At 36.0% G+C, this 16,972-nt stretch overlaps 2 protein-coding genes across 2 annotated transcripts; both read right to left on the bottom strand.

Annotated features, from left to right (window-relative positions):
- Positions 1–10,618: 10,618 nt before the first annotated feature.
- LOC124299592 (uncharacterized) lies at positions 10,619–12,709 on the bottom strand. Its single transcript, XM_046752860.1, has one exon. It carries the CDS (start codon positions 12,707–12,709, stop codon positions 10,619–10,621), a length of 2,091 nt encoding a protein of 696 aa, XP_046608816.1.
- A 50-nt stretch (positions 12,710–12,759) lies between these two features.
- Positions 12,760–14,357, bottom strand: LOC124299838 (uncharacterized). Its single transcript, XM_046753227.1, has 2 exons — positions 13,563–14,357; positions 12,760–13,479 (listed from the first exon to the last, which is right to left on the bottom strand). The coding sequence occupies exons 1-2, from the start codon at positions 13,939–13,941 to the stop codon at positions 13,268–13,270; spliced, it is 591 nt and encodes a 196-aa protein (XP_046609183.1). The 5' UTR covers positions 13,942–14,357; the 3' UTR covers positions 12,760–13,267.
- Positions 14,358–16,972: the final 2,615 nt, after the last annotated feature.

Consider the following 16,972-nt stretch of genomic DNA (forward strand, 5'->3'; position numbering starts at 1 on the left):
GTCTATCTCTATAGTATAATTTACAAATTATTACTTATATATTTTTCTGTTCAGTTTAGTCTCGATCTTGGAGCTAAGTAGACACGTGTTCAGTGCATAGTTAATAAATAACAAGTTTTTTAGTTTTTTTTTTATAAATATTTATAGAAAAATGGATAAGAAAAGTTCACGGGGAAGCTGTAATCGTCCTGATCGGAAAAAGAAGAGACGATTTTCATCGAATCGACACACCGTAGAAAGTGAAACTAGTTTTACAAGTGCTTCTGCAGCTAAATTAAAAAATTATGGAGACGAAGAAATAATAATTAATAAAAATTTTGGGTACTGTCTACTGGAATTTTATTCAGTTTTTCAAACTCTCTCCACTTTAATTCTATGTGCTACCTGCAAAGAGAAAATTAAATTTTCTCAAACAGCACCACGTGGTCTAGGATTTAAAATTGTGTTGCAGTGCAGTTGTGAAAATAATAAGTACATTCAATCATGTCCTTTGGTGAATAAAGCATATGAAATAAATCGTCGAATTGTAATAGCTATGAGACTTTTAGGAGTAGGACGAGAAGGAATAAATATTTTTTGTAGTGTCATGGATATATGCCAAGGCTTATGCATCAGTACTTACTACAGCTGCCTAGAAAATTTACATTCAGCCACAAGTGCAATTTACGATCAGGTAATATCTAAAGCAGTAAAAGAAGAGCAAGAGTTACAATCTGAGTCTGAGCCTCATGAAAATCCAAAGCACTTGACGGTTTCTGGAGATGGTACCTGGAAGAAGCGAGGATTCACTTCACTTTTTGGCGTTACAACCCTAATTGGTAAATACTGTAAAAAAGTTGTCGATACTATTGTAAAATCTAGCTTTTGCCAAGGTTGTAATCTGTGGAAAGGTAAGAAGAACACAGATCCTCAAGCTTATCAAGATTGGTATGAGGAACATAACGATTCATGCACCATCAATCACCGGGGAAGTGCTGGAAAAATGGAGGTAGATTCTGTGGTTGAAATGTTCAATAGATCGGTCGAAAAGCACGGAGTAAAATATATCAAATATATTGAAGATGGAGACTCCAAGACATTCAAAGGTATTCTTGATATGGACCCGTATGATAATAATCCAGTTGTAGTGAAAAAAGAGTGTGTTGGGCATGTCCAAAAACGTATGGGTGCCAGGCTACGTAAAGCAAAGAAAGACAATAAAGGTATTGGCGGCAAAGGAGCTGGTAAATTAACAGATAAAGTTATTAATGAGCCAAGTTTATACTACGGTCTGGGAATTCGTCGGCATCCTGACTGTGTGCAGAGTATGAAAAATGAAATATGGGCTACTTATTACCATCGAAGTTCAAGTGACGAGGATCCACAACACATGTACTGCCCTACTGGTTCATCAAGCTGGTGTAAATGGCAACAAGCCGCAGCCAACAACACTCTTGAAAGCTTTGTCCACGAGCACCCTCCTTTGGATGTTAAAGTATTGGATATAATTAAGCCCATTTATACCAGCTTATCATCTGATGATTTATTAGAACGATGTTTAGGATCCGAAACACAAAATAATAATGAATCCCTCAATTCATTGATATGGACTTTTGCTCCAAAGCATATTCACGCTGGAACCCAAACTATCGAAATTGCAAATCATTTAGCCGTTGCTATTTTTAATGGAGGCTTTTTAAAGATTTTAAATATAATGGCACTCATGGGCATCATCGTTGGTACTGAAGCTCACACATTTGCTGTTAGACGTAACGAGCAGAGGATTGATCGCTCTGAACTACGAGCTTCTGCTGCTTCAAAAGCAGGCAGAACAGCTCGTTTAGAAGAAAGAAGTTCACAAAATCTCGATTTTGAGAAAGACGAAGGTCCAATGTATGGATATGGGATCGCCGATTAATCCAAAGTGAGTATTAAACATAATTATCTGAGTTATTTAACTGGAAATCTTTCTCAAACTTCAAACGCGTTTTTCTCAAAACTCCTTTTGTTGAGGTGGTTGACACGATATCTGAAGTTCTATCTGACCGATTCCTTTGAAATTTTGTGAGAATCTTTTTCATACATCTCTTTATCACTGGAGCTAAGGATTTTGAAAAATTTTAATTTGAAGTGTTTTTAAAAAATTCGTAAAGGTCGAAAAACAGGGGTAAAAAAAATTTTTTTTTTCAAGTAGACGCCATTTTGTGAATTTTTTTTTTTTTTTCGGCCGAAGTTCAAGATGTAGCGACATCTTTACTAATTAAGAATTTTTTTTGTTTGTTCGATTTAGATCACTACAAGGGTTGGAATCATGTCAACCAGGGAGCACTGTTTGACTAGCAACCCCTACTTCACCGACCTGTCACTGGATGAATTTTTGACTTTTTTTTTTTTTTAATTTTTTTTATATACTTTAAAAATCAATAAATATTATATAAAAAAATGGATGGTAAAAATGTTTTTAATTTTTTTTTTATCCTAGTTTGAAAAATACCCAAAAAGTAGGGCTCTAGACCAGAATACCCCCTTAAGGTGTGGCGTGAGAGACTGGTACACCAAAACAAGGAACACGTGGTAGGAATTCTGAAAACGGGAAATACAAGACAAGCCTGAAGAGAATTGGTCCTGCGAAGATTGCATCGTGGGAAAAATGAGCTGGACACCTTCCCGACAAGCGAATCTCGATCAAAAGAACCAGGGAATCTCGTGTACACGGGTTTCTGCGGGCCAATGAAGCACAGTTCGGTTGGCAAGTCAAGATACTTTCTACTCATGAAAGACGATTACTCCAGCTACAAATGGGTTTATTTCCTAAAACACAAGTGGGAAGTACTCGAATACCTTAAAATTTTTCTGACAAGTGTAAAACCAAAAGTAGGCAGAACAACAAAAGGGATAAGAGCAGACAACGGCCTCGAATTCTTAAACAAAGGAATAGAAAATGTAATTCGAGAACGAGGAATTAAACTCGAGAAGACTGTACCGTACACGCCACAGCAAAATTGTAAAATAGAACGGGAAAATAGGACAATAGTGGAAGCGGCACGCAGCATGCTACATGCGAAAGTAATGGACCTAAAACTATAGGCGAGGGCAGTAATAGTTTCTGTCTATGTACTAAACCGCACAGGCAATAGCAAGGAACAAGAAAAGATACTGTACGAACTTTGGTACGGTAAGCAACCGAAATTGCTCGACTTGAGGATCTTTGAGATGGAAGTCTACACACTAAAACCATAACAGAACAGGACAAATTGGGATGAGAAAGCTGAGAAAGGCATTTTCGTCGGGTACGACGAATGCACCAAGGGACACAGGGTTTTTTTTCCTACTAGAGAAAAAGTAAACGTGTGTAGAGACGTAAAGTTTCTTCGGGAAACACTGGGGAGAACTGAAAAACATAACAAAGGATAAGCATACTTAACTACCTGCCAGAAGCTGATGATAAAGAAGAAGTAATCAGAAGCCGGGAAGAGGTCATCGGCGAAGACATAAAAGAGGCACCTCCGGAACAGGAACAAGAAGCTGAAAACATCACCTTGGTCCACATGAAAACAATGAAGTTGGAGAAAGAGCGTATGAACTTCGGCCGCGAAGGGATATACAAAGACCACAAAGAAATGACGGTTTTGAGATGAACATAGATAACATTCTAGTCACAGAGTGTAAAGAACCGGGGACTTTCAAACAAGCACTGGAGAGCCAAGAAGCTGAATTGTAGAAAACGGCGATGATTGAGGAAATAAATTCACTCGACAAAAATAAAACCTAGATGTTGGTAACACCACCTGAACAGGCAAAGATATTACAAAATCGGTGGAATTTTAAACACAAACCAGCGGTAGGCGGTTTCAGTGGGAGGTACAAGGCGCGGCTGGTAGTAAAAGGCTTTACACAGAGGCCTGGGATTGACTATGGAGAGACTTTCAGCCCACTAGTGAAGTTTGGGTCTATCAGGTCGATTCTGGCGCTGACAGCGGTGACAAACATGGAATTGGCACAGTTCGATGTTAAAACTGCGTTCCTAAATGGTGACTTAGCAGAAGAAATCTTCATGACTCAACCGGAGCGATTTGAGGACGGATCGGGACGTGTCTGAAAACTTAAAAAGGCACTGTACGGTCTTGAGCAGTCTGCCAGATGCTGGAACAGAAGATTCACGAACTGCTTAAGGATATTCGACCTAAAGGAAAGTGAAGCAGATCCATGTATCTTCACAGCCGAGGACTGTAACGGAGAGAGGCTTATGCTGGCAATATATATCGACGATGGGCTGGTGGCATCAACAAGCGAAGGGAAAATAGACGAGCTGCTTGAATGTTTGGCAGCTGAAATCGACATAATGTTCAGGCCATTAAGTCATTTCTTGGGAGTAGAAATAAAGCGTCTACCTAACGATTCGCTATTCGCTAACGAAACATCGTATGCCCAGAAAATAATCGAGCGGTTCCGGGTGCAGGAAGCCATACCAGCTGATCCGCATCAGGATCTAAGTCTGCAGAACACGGATGGAGAGGCATGCAGAACACGGACGGAGAGACGGCGTCGATCAACGCGCCATACAAAGAAGCAGTAGGTAGCTTACAATATTTAGCTACAGTGACAAGACCGGACACAATGTACGCAGTAAACGCAGTAAGTCAGTATTCTGAATCACCTAAGAAGATTCATTGAAAGTAAAGCGAATTTTAAAATATGTGAAAAGGACAGTAATTTACGGTATTCAATTCAAGTCAATCGTAGATTTTCTGAATTTAGTAGCCTATAGCCACGTGGACTTCGCAGGTGATAAGGAATCAAGAAAGTCAACAAGCGGTTTTTTAACCATTAGGTGCGCACCCAGGTACCCAGGTGCCTACCTCATAACATTTTTGCTGGTATTTAAAAAAAAAATTTTTCTCGATCTGAGCCTCCGGATCTAGGAACTTTAACTCTTCACGAAGAGATTCCCATAGCTATATTTAGAAAAAGATAATTTTTTGCAATAAAAAAATGAACTTGAAATACGGTTAGTGCCAGGGGGCACCCAGGGTACCCAGATACCCAGTAGAGAAAAATTTGATACATTCATCTGTAAATCGATGTTAATGTTAATAGATGTTCCTAACTGATCAAATGCGTCACTGCTGGGCCCTTGTAAACTTGGAAAGGGGGACGCTATCTAACTACAATTACCACAAACATTTGGAACATCTGCTGCTCGATAAAGCAAATAATTGGCTATGGAGCGTTCGAGATCCCCTCCTTCGATCTCTCTTTGAGGCAACTATACGCTACTTTTGAACGTAAATGTTAAGTATAATATAGAACACATTTATATTCTAACGGGCAGTTGTTCAAAGTCGCATTAACACCAACAGTGCCCGTGACATATACAAAACATGTCAATAACTGACACAGACAGCTGATTGAGACGACCATCGATAGCGACCGTGACCTGCTAGCATCCAAAATAGTAAACAAAGACGACGGACGCTGACTAACGCATATCAGGGCGACGACCCACAACAGGACACACGAATAGGGAAATGACGTCGACAGGATCATCCAACAGCAGCTCCGGGAGAGTATAAAACTGGAGGACCACGAAGAGCGGTTACCAGTTATCCGGCAAAGCGCCGAACTGCGTCACCGAGTAGAAGGATAGCCAAAGTTATTAATCCAGTTGTCCGGCATAGCGCCGAGCTGCGTCATATTGTAACGAGGCGTTTCTCATCTAGAGAACGTTATCGAATTTAGCTTCACGAGATTTAGAGAGGAAATTCAAGCATAGAGATTATTCCGAAATTTAGTGAAGAGTATAGAAATTAGAGTCCACGATAGCCCAGGACTTCTTGAGGAAATATTGAGTAGAGTCGCGTATTCAACGTTTGAGCTATAGGGAAGTTTAGGAGCAGAACCGACGAATTCTGATAGATTGATTATTTCTTTAATTTTATTTTTAATTTTGTTCTCTACGGTTATATTTTGTAAAACCTTATGTTTTGTCTACCAACAAGGATCATTGTACTTGGATTAATCGCTATTAAACATGTGTTATAGTTAAACACGTTCTCGTCTGTCTCGTTGTCAACACATTACTCGAACATATAACTTTACCTTGGAAAGGGGAGGGAAATAAAACCAACAGCCAGCCAAGAAATTCCCTGGTCTGAAAGGTTGGCGGTGTTTTGGGTCAATAACCCATAACAAAATATAGGCAGGCGACTCTCTTTACTCCGAGTTCGCGATTAGAAGGGAGTACTGGGAAACCCGTATCTCCGACTAGGTGACATACGCTTCTTTCACTGGTCTCCAGTTGAAGCAACGGCCTACAAGCCCTTGTCTTACTGAAGGGAGCAACAGACGGAGGTGCTTGTTTACAAATTCAAGGCGGCTTTTGTGATATCTAAGTCCGTGCAGTTCGATCATCGGGTGTTTTGGGTTGATAACCCACAACATAATATAGGCAGGCGACTCTGTTTACTCCGAGTTCGCAATTAGAAGGGAGTACTGGTTAGCCCGTATCTCCGAACAGGTGACATACGTCGCTCACTTGTCTCTAACTGAAAGCAACGCCCGAAGAAGCCCTTGTCTTTCCAAAGGGAGCAACGGGCGGAGGTGCCTGTTCACATTCCAAGGCGGCTTTGGTAATACCTAAGTCCGCACAGTTCAACTATCAAGGGTTTTTCGGGTCTGATAAACTGATCCAGCTTTTACCCATAAGAGGGGGTTCCTTATAAATCTGCTAAATTTGACAAAGAACACACTAATAACGGGTTTATCACATAGGCTCTGGCCTAAGATAAACCGCACCCGTTACAATATATATAGATGGCAGCAAAGTCTGCACAGCAACGGCGTGTGAGCGTAGACGGATATGAGAGAGATAGAGAGCTCGTGCGAGAGCTGGAGAGTAACGCCGGGAATTAGTCCCAGACCACGTAAGACTCGTAGACGCGAAGCATCACTTGATAGTAGTATTAATATTATAATTCAACTATATATAATAAAGATGTTACCTGAAAGAATAATAATAAAACTGTAATCTCCTCATCATTCTAAAGAACCTAACATGGTAGCAAGAGGTCTGTGGTTCATCAAAAAATATACCGGTTAAAGTGAAAAATTTTGTGTACCGCGTACGAAGGAAATCACGTGTGAGACAAGATGGCTAGAAACAATGACGCAGTTATACTGGTGTTTGATGGAGAAGACTACAGTATGTAGAAGAAACAAATTACGATATTTCTAAAATTACAAAAAGTGCAACAAAGCTATAGAAAGAGAGAAAATAGCAGCAGATAATGCAAAGTGGGATGAAAATGATTTGAAAGCTATGAATTATATATATAGTGATATTTCAAATAAGCAGCTGGAATTTGTAAGTAAGAAGACAACGGCATACGAGATAATTAAAAAATTTGATAGCCTATATTTGAAAGAATCTACGGCATTGCAAATTGTCTGCAGAAATAAATTAGAGAGATTGAGGCTTAAAGACTACTTTGAGTCGGCAATATTTTTTTGTGATTTTGAAAAGGCGGTAAACGAGTTGAAAAATGCGGGTGCGAATTTGACCGAAAAGGAAAAGTTGAATTACATGTTAAACACGCTACCGGAATCATATAGTTACGTCGGTGATTTGATCGATGCGCTAAAAGATAAAGATCAAACTGCGGACTATGTGAAAAATAAGATTCGAATGGCTGAGATGAAAAATAAGAAAGAGGAAAACCATGGAAGAAAAAGTAATTCATTCATGGTGGATAAGAGGACATGCTTCCAATGTGGCGAAAGTGGGCACATTCAAAGAGACTGCAAAAATGGCGGACAAACGGCAACGGCAAACAGTCGAGGCACGTGGCGTTCATCACGAGGCTGGAGAGGAACCGGAAGAGGAAACAGCAGAGGGCGCGGAGCAAGCGCACAGCAGGCAGCTCAACAAGATGAGAAGAGAGAAGGCAAAAATTACGCGTGGGTTACAACGGTTGATCGGCATGCGGTGCTAAATACAGAGATAAGTCATGGAAAATGGAAGTCAGAGATAAATTGGCCGTTAGACAGTGGTTGTACGGACCACATTATTACCGACGACAGTTTTTTTGATGAATGGATATTGCTTAAGAAGCCGGTAAATGTCTATTTGGGGGATGACAGAGTTGTAAAAGCTACCAAGATCGGAACTGTTTCGAGTTATTTCGATGTTTTTGGGAAAAAGAATCTATTTGAAATGAGAAATGTTTTTCATGTTAAAGATATGAAATAAAATTTGAACAGTTACAGCAAAATAACAGATAGAAATACAATCTTCTCAAAAGGTAAGAGGACGAAAATTATTACTTATGAGAGTAATATTACGGCGGTGGCTGTGAAAAATAATGTTTTATATATTATGAAAAGTAAAGTAGCATCAGCCGAATCGTTCGTAAATAGTGCAAGAAAAGGTACTAATAAGATGAGTGAAAAGGAAAAATGGCATCGTTTGTCAGGCCATGTAAATTTTAAATATTTGAATGTTTTGGCCAACAATCAATTGTTAAATGGTATTCCTAGTGAATTGGAATCTGAATTTATGAAATGCAAAAACGTGCGTTGAAAATAAAATGAATAATACTCCGTTCGGAAATAACAGAAATAAAGCGAAAGAAATCTTGGAAATAGTTCACACTGATATGTGCGGACCATTTAGGTCAACAGGTTTTAAAGGTGAAAGATATTTTGTTTCGTTTATCGACGATTACAGTAAAATTGCGAGAGTGTATACAATGAAGTCCAAAGGAGCAGTTTGTGATTGCCTGACTGAATATGTAAATGAATGTGAGAATATAACGGGAAAGAAAGTGAAATTTTTGAGATGCGATAATGGTACAGAATATTTAAATGAAAAAATATTAAATTTTGCAAGAAGTAAAGGAATTGTAATGAATAATTGTCCTGCGTATACACATGAATTAAATGGAACCGCGGAATGTTTTAATAGACCAATTATAAACATATCACGTTGTTTATTAGCGGAAGCGAATGTTGATAAAAAGTATTGGCTTCAAATAGTTTGTGCGGTAACTTACTTAAAAAACCGTACATTGGAGAATACATCAGAAAGAAAAACTCCGTATGAAATAGTTTTTGGAGAAAAATCAAATGTTTCAAACCTACGTTTATACGGAAGTGTCGTTTTTGTAAGAGTACCGGAACAAAAGAGAACTTCGAAATGGGACAAAAAGGCGGATATGGGAATTTTAATTGCTTATAGTGACGTTGGTTATCGTGTACTTTTGAAAAATAGAGTCGTAGTTGCGAGACATGTAGATGTAATAGAAGAAAATATAAAGTGTATAGGGTTAAATGAAGAGGAGAGAGAGAGAAATCTGAGGATGAAGATAGTGAGTTAGATAAGGGAGCTGATGAGTATTCTGATAATGACTCGTTGGATGAATCGATGGAAAGTGCGAATGGGAGTATGGATGATACTATAGGGAGCTTCGATTCTAAAGATGAAACGGAAGTTCGTAGATCGCAGCGAATTAAAAATCCACCAAAAAAGTTTGATGATTATGCTGTATATGGTAATAGTATTTTTATTAACGTGTGTAGAACAGATATACCAAATTCATTTGAGGAAGCGATTGAAAGTAAAGATTACAAAGCTTGGAAGAAGGCTATGAGTGAAGAAATTGAAAGTTTGAATAAGAATAAAACGTGGAAATTAGTAGAAAATAATGAAAATAAGGAAGTACTTCATGTAAAATGGGTATATACTAAAAAGTCCGATGACACATATAAAGCAAGGCTAGTCGTAAGAGGTTTTCAACAAACCGAGGAAATTAATGATATATATTCACCTGTAGCTAAAATGCAAACGTTGAAAATTTTGTTAGCGTATTGTTGTCAAATGGACCTAGAAATTGAGTAAATGGACGTTAAAACTGCATTTTTGAATGGGAAAGTAAAGTCGGAAGTGTATATTAAACAACCTAAAGGTTATAAAGATGGTTCGAATAAGGTTGGTAAATTACTAAAAGCTTTATATGGGTTAAAAAAAAGTCCAAGGGCATGGTACGAGTGCCTAGATACGTTCGTGACAAATATCGGGTTTAACGAGGTTTGGGAGTTAAGTCGAAATAATGAGATCAATTTAAAATTTTCAAGATTGATAAAAATACATGTAATACGTGTTGTGTTAAAATTTCAGTGATCTAGGGTGCATAGTTTATTTATAAAACGAGATTAAAAACAGGTCGTTTAACATTGTTATGCCATACCAGACCTCACACCAACTCTTGTTTTAATAAATTTCATTATGAAAAAATAATGAGAAAGGTTTAAAAAACTCAAGGTGTGAAAAAAATAAATTGCAAAAATTATTGAAAAAATAAAATTAAGTTGAGGGTGCTTGGTTATAAAAATAATTAAGTTTAAAAAATCGAAATTTCAAAAAAATAATCAGCCATAGCAAATGTGGTTATGTTGACGGCAACGTCGCAAATTGTGGGTCACGCGGGAAATTCAAAATTTCAATGTAATAGGTTAAAGGAAATCGGTCACATAGGTCAAGGAAAGTTTCATAAAATTTTTATTATTTATTATAAAACATAACATAATTAAATAATGAATAATTTAATGCTAATATCCTCAATATTGCAAAAACTTAAACATTTTATAAACCTTTGGTTCTTAAATGATTTAACAAATTTTCAATAATTGTTTTAGTTTTAGTAACACGAACTTTGTCATTTTCATCTTTTCCTAATAATTTTTTTATTCCTGCATCCCCATCATCACAAAAAGTGTTGATTAAATCTTCATAGGTAATATCAGCATCAGCAATTTTTTTTTTCATGCCAGTAGATATGCAAGTTCCTAATTTGTCGAGTGTTTTTAACAGTGTAGCTGATTTTTCGGCATTACGAATACTCGCAATTGTATCACTCCAAGTTATACTGCGATCCATTAATTGCTTTGTTGTGATTTGAAGATTCTCAATAATTTGCACCAGCATTAAAACATCGTATACAGCATTATGCGCACCATCCGCAGAAATTTGTAGCCATGAAGCCAGACCTGTTAGAGTACACTCTCCTTTTCCTTTACGATTTGTTACTGATTTAATAAGAGGCAGTGTATCTGCAAAACCTACAACCACAGACCCAAAGTCATCCGTCATAGTCATTTTTTTAACAGAATTAATAAGAATAGGAGCATCAAATTTGCAGTTGTGAGCAACTAAAACCACCGGATGCTTCAGTTTCGTCAGAAAGTTACGAAAAGCATCCAAAGCTAATCTCAGTGGAATTGATGGTACTCTAGTACCATTGAGCATCAATTCACCTCTAACATTTGTTAAACCATTTGCCTCAGATGCTTGTGCAGCAATTTTTTGAGTAGGGTTGACATAAACTGAAAATTTGGATTTATTGTATTGAGCCGCAATTTGAAGAATATCAGATTGTTTTGAAAAGCTTGATGTTTCCAAATCAACAAATACTGCAATAGGTTCTGAAACTTGTGTTCCATTATCATCAGCTTCATTGATCTCTTCATTTATACCCTCTGTAATAAGAATAGAGTCGTGGGCAACATTTGTTGAAAATAATCCCATATTAGATTCATACTGGATACCTTCCATATCTTCTTTCTTCTTGCGCAGATTAGTACGCTGTTCTTTTAAAAACAAACGCCTTTTTTTAAACTCTGGACGTTTTGTTCTTAAATATCGTCTTTTTGCTTCTTTTTCTTTTCTGTCCACGTATTTAGTCGTGTGAAAGCCAGGAGATAAAAGTCTTTTCGTTGCAGCTTCTTGAAGGTATCTTTCTCCGAAATTTTTCTCACCAATAGCGCAGGCAAACCGAAAATCTCCAGAAGCCGTCTGAGAGTAGCATCGAGACTTAGGGTAATGGCTTGTCATAGTAGCATTCAGACTTTCGTTTGCTTGGCTAGATGCACCAGCAGCAAACCGATCCGCGTTATCTGCTAATTTCCCGAATATATGTTTTAAATCTTTATATAAATCAGGGCTCTGGAAACCTCCTTTAATAACTTTATGGTCATAAGTTAAAGGATTCTTCACATATCTACACCAATGGCCACAATTATTATGGTTGTTAAAGGCATGGTCAGGAATATTTCTTGAAGCATCAGCTACTTCTTTGGTATTTCCTGCATTTTGAGAAATTGCATATGTGAAACACCGATGCAGATATGATATTGCGTCACTTTTCAATTCCTTGTGAGCTTTGGCATATTTATAAAGTGTGTTTGAAACACCGCGACTAGTGTGATTTTTGTCCGAGAACTTAATCACTTGTGATTGGCTTGCAGCACGGACAGCAGCAATTGTTGAGCTGTCGTCATCTCCAATTAAAATTCCAACTTCAATATTATGCTCTTTAAAAATTTTACTACTGGAAGTCATACTTGCAGCAGCAAAAGGTTCCATAGCTTTTGCACTTCCAACGAAGTTTAGCCTACAATCGTGGTCTGATTTGGGATGACCTAGGGCACACATTCTACAACCACGATTTGTTGTTAAATAATCTATGGCTTTACCAGTTTCTCTACCCAAGAATGCTGCATATCCATTCATACTATCGTATGTTCTTCCACTTCTTTTTGTACTGTAACCCATATCATACGACGCAGCAACACGTACAGTACCATTGTAAGTTTCTTTGGAATTTGAGAAATGACTTGACTCAGAATGATCACTTCTTATATTTTGATTAATCATCTCAGGCTCAATTATCGCCATCGTTGTCTCAAAATTTGTGGATGTATCAGCTGGTCTTATCGCAGTCTCTGACAATCCTGTATTCCACTCTGGTAATATAAAATTAGACGGTGCACTTTCTGGTCTACAATAACAGTAGAAAGAAAAGAAAAGTTACGGGATGGAAACGGGAAAAAGTTGAATTAGATAAATATTAATAGATAAAAAATTTGTTGGAGGTAATTGATTCTTTTATTCAGTCGTTGTAAAAATTTAGAATACAAAAAAATTATGTAAAAAGTGTAAAATTATTGTAAAAATATTTTAATGATCGATTTAATTAAATTAATTTCATTAACACCAAGTAAAAAAGAATGTTTTACTTCCTGTTCATTAATTTTGAGTATAATATTTACAAATTATGACGGTTTTGAATTCATAACTTCGATTTAAATCCTTATTTACAATTTTAAAATCTAACAATTCTCACTGTACAATTTTGCAACATGACAATACTTTAAAATCCTCGATCATCTAAGTATTGACTGTACAATCGAGTACCAATTTTTTACAACATAAAAACATCTAAACTGACAATGCTTACAATGACTGTTGAATCTTATCTGAATTTTCAATCGTCATTTTACGTTCAACTTCAGCCCATTTATGACAACTTTCTTTAGCCACTTCTTCAACAGCTGTTCCCATTTCATTTTCATGTGTCTTGAAAGTTTTGGAATCAATTGAAGGTATATTAGCAGAGGCGAACATTTTATTGAGATGAGTTGCTCCAATCCCAGAGTGAAGTGCGCCTGAAAAAATATTATACATAAATACTCTTTATATATTAAATACTCTTTAATTTTATTCATTCAATTATATAAAATTTACAAACCTATTGCAATCTTGGAATTTATATCGAAACGTTGCCTTTTAGTCGTTGCATCTGGATGTTGCTTGTCAGTAGTAACTTTGTTTAAAATATTGCAAGCTGTACACAATACATGCCAAGTCGAACCCAAGCCACGTCGTTCTTCTCTTTTAAGATTTTCTTCCAAATCCAGCAATGCCTTGCAATGTACGCATTTTAGTTGTTTTAGGAAATGACAAACTTCTATTATTCTCCTTCCTGGTACAATGTCAGACAACTGAGAGGTTAGATAGCATGTTTTCTTTCTTTTCTGTCCGTTCTTGCGTTGAGAAATACGTAGGTTGTAAATTTTTTCGTTCACTCGCTTTCCTTTCCAATAATCACGCTTTTCTCCGTCACTCATTTTTTATTTATTCTTCAAAAATTTTATTTGTGTAAATATCACTGTCTGAATAGCATTACATGTTACCATACACACAGACACATCACCAACACGAATAGAACAGTCGACGCATGCGCAACCGCGGTAAAATTTGCTGCGACGCCAAACTTTTTAAAAAATATTTAAAATTAAAAAACTTATTATTTCATTTAAATTAAAAATAAATTATCAATTATTTTATAATAATATAGTCAATTAATTCATAAAATATTATTTTGGTAAGCTAAATGTAATTAAATCACGAGTTAAAGCTTGCTACGTTTTGTGAAAGTACAGTCTCGAGCAAAATTAATCCTTCTCTAATCACGTAATGTGGTATAGCTATATATATGTATTGAGAGATAAAATGCAGTGAACGGACTGTACGTCCCAAACCTCCTTAAAAGAAGTAATAGTGATTCATGCCTATATACGCTAAGAAATGAAAGGGATACAATTTATTTGTTAATTTTTATTGACGATTTATTAATCTGTGGTAAAAAGGAAAAAGAAATGGAAAGAATAAAAGTTTTATTAACAGGAAAATTTAAAATGAAAGATCTGGGTAAAGTTAAAGAGTGTCTTGGTATTACAGTTGAATATGAGTCCTCTGAATATGAAATGAAACTAAGTCAAACCAAATATCTTGAGTCATTAGGTAAGAAATGCAATTTAGAAAATAGTAAGTTGTATAAAACACCTATGGAAGTCAATTGAAAATTGAGAAGTCTGATACATATGAAAGAAATGTTAAATATAGAAATTTAATTGGTGCATTGTAATACATAAGTTCAGCGACAAGACCTGATATCAAGTTTCAGTGTAAATTATTTAAGTCGTTTTCAAAACTGTTATTATGAAACACACTATAAATATGCCTTGCGAATTTTGAAATATTTTTATCTGACAAAAGACTTAAAGATGGTTTATAAAAGAAAAGAAAATGGAGAAATTCTTGATTGTTATGTTGATGCTGATTGGGCTGGTGATAATTCAGATAGAAAATCAACGACTGGTTATGTAATAAGATTATTTGGGAACGCTATATGTATATTGGAAATCGAGGAAGCAAAAAAGTGTTACGAAGGCTTCGACATTTGCGGAGTATGTAGCAGTGTCGGAAGCGGTGAGTGAATTGATATTTATCAAAGAATTATTGAAAACATTTGATGTAGAATTAACAAAGCCTATAAATGTATATGAGGATAACTCAGGAACAATCGATAAAGCAAAAAATGGTAATTTTACGAAAAATTCAAAGTATATCGAAGTCCATTATCATTATGTATATGAATGGGTGAAGGAAGGCAGTATGAATATTGTTAAAATTGATTCGAATGAAAATATCGCTGATATTTTCACAAAAGCGTTGTGTCAAGAAAAGTTTGAAAAGTTTAAAAGTATGTGAAATTTGAACTGACTGCAAGTATATGGGGCATTCCATGCCAAAACGATCAAGATTTTACGGCGAGGTCTCAGATTTTTTTAATAATTTTTTGAATGAAAGTACATGGTAAAAACCTCATTCGGTAATTTTTTCAGAATTTTTCGATCCAGCATATCTGAGTTATGATTTAAAAACGCGAAAAAAAACCTCACTTTCTAAAATCTGAAGAAATTCTAAAAAATCTTATAAAATATAACAAAATTTTTGGCGCTTATTAGAAGACGGAGATTTCATAACTTCAAAAGATAAATTAAAAAAAAAAAACATCGTTAAACTTGAATTATCGAATATACAATTTGTAATACAGGGCAAATCTGGTGAAAGTACATACCACTAAGTAAGTAACCTCAAAATAACACACGCTCGACGCCCGCGGTGTATACTTTCACATGACCCACGCTATGTATATAAATATTATAATGATATACCTGTAACTCTATAAATAAACATTTTTCGACCCATATTATAACGAGCTTTTATGTTCATTCTTATGTAAAAAATGCAATCCAATAATAATAATAATTTTTTTTTTTTCTTCAATTTATCGTTCGAAGTTATGAAATCTCCGTCTTATAATAAGCCTCAAAAATTTTGTCATATTTCATAAGATGTTTCAGAATTTTTTCAGATTTTAGAAAGTGAGGTTTTTTTTCGAGTTTTTAAATCGTAAATCAGATACGCTGGGTCGAAAAATTCTTAAATAATTACCGAATGAGTTTTTTGTGATGCACTTTCATACAACAAATAATTTAAAAAATCTAGACCTCACCGTAGAATCTTGATCGTTTTGGTATGGAATGCCCCATATATAAATGTGAGGAAGCGTGTTAAGTATAATATAGAACACATTTATATATAGATGGCAGCACAGTCTGCGCAGCAACGGCGTGTGAGCGTAGACGGATATGAGAGAGATAGAGAGCTCGTGCGAGAGCTGGAGAGTAACACCGGGAGATTAGTCTCAGGCCATATAAGACTCGTAGACGCGAAGCATCGCTTGATAGTAGTATAAGGATTATAATTAAACTATATATAATAAAGATGTTATCAGAATGAATAATAATGAAACTGTGATCTTCTCATGATTCTAAAGAACTTCACAGTAAATATAGCTTAATCACTTTTTAATTATGTTTGCTCAATGAAGTAAGTCGATTTATAATGATTCTGTTCACATCTGACCTGAAATAGTACATTACGATACGAGTGCGCAAAGTAGGTCGTTCCCGCACTCGCTTCGCTCGTGCGGGATAACCTACATGCGCACGAGTATCGTATACTATTTTTCTTATTAAGTTGCGCAAAGTTCGACCACTAAAATTATTTTGAATAATTGAAACGTATAGAACGGTGGCGTTGGGGCGCTGGGACGGGAGGGTTCGGGGGGGCGAAGCCCCCCCGCCCAAATAAAACAAATTATAGAACTATTATAAATTTATTAAATTAGGAAAAATCTGATTTCTTTATTATTTTCAATTATTATTAATATTTATCGTAACGTGACAATTTACAAAATGATACGGTATATTTCTTAATGACTCTGATGCATTTGATGTGGTTATAGAT

Source organism: Neodiprion virginianus, chromosome 3 (genome assembly GCF_021901495.1).
Source record: "Neodiprion virginianus isolate iyNeoVirg1 chromosome 3, iyNeoVirg1.1, whole genome shotgun sequence".
NCBI lineage: Eukaryota > Metazoa > Arthropoda > Insecta > Hymenoptera > Diprionidae > Neodiprion > Neodiprion virginianus.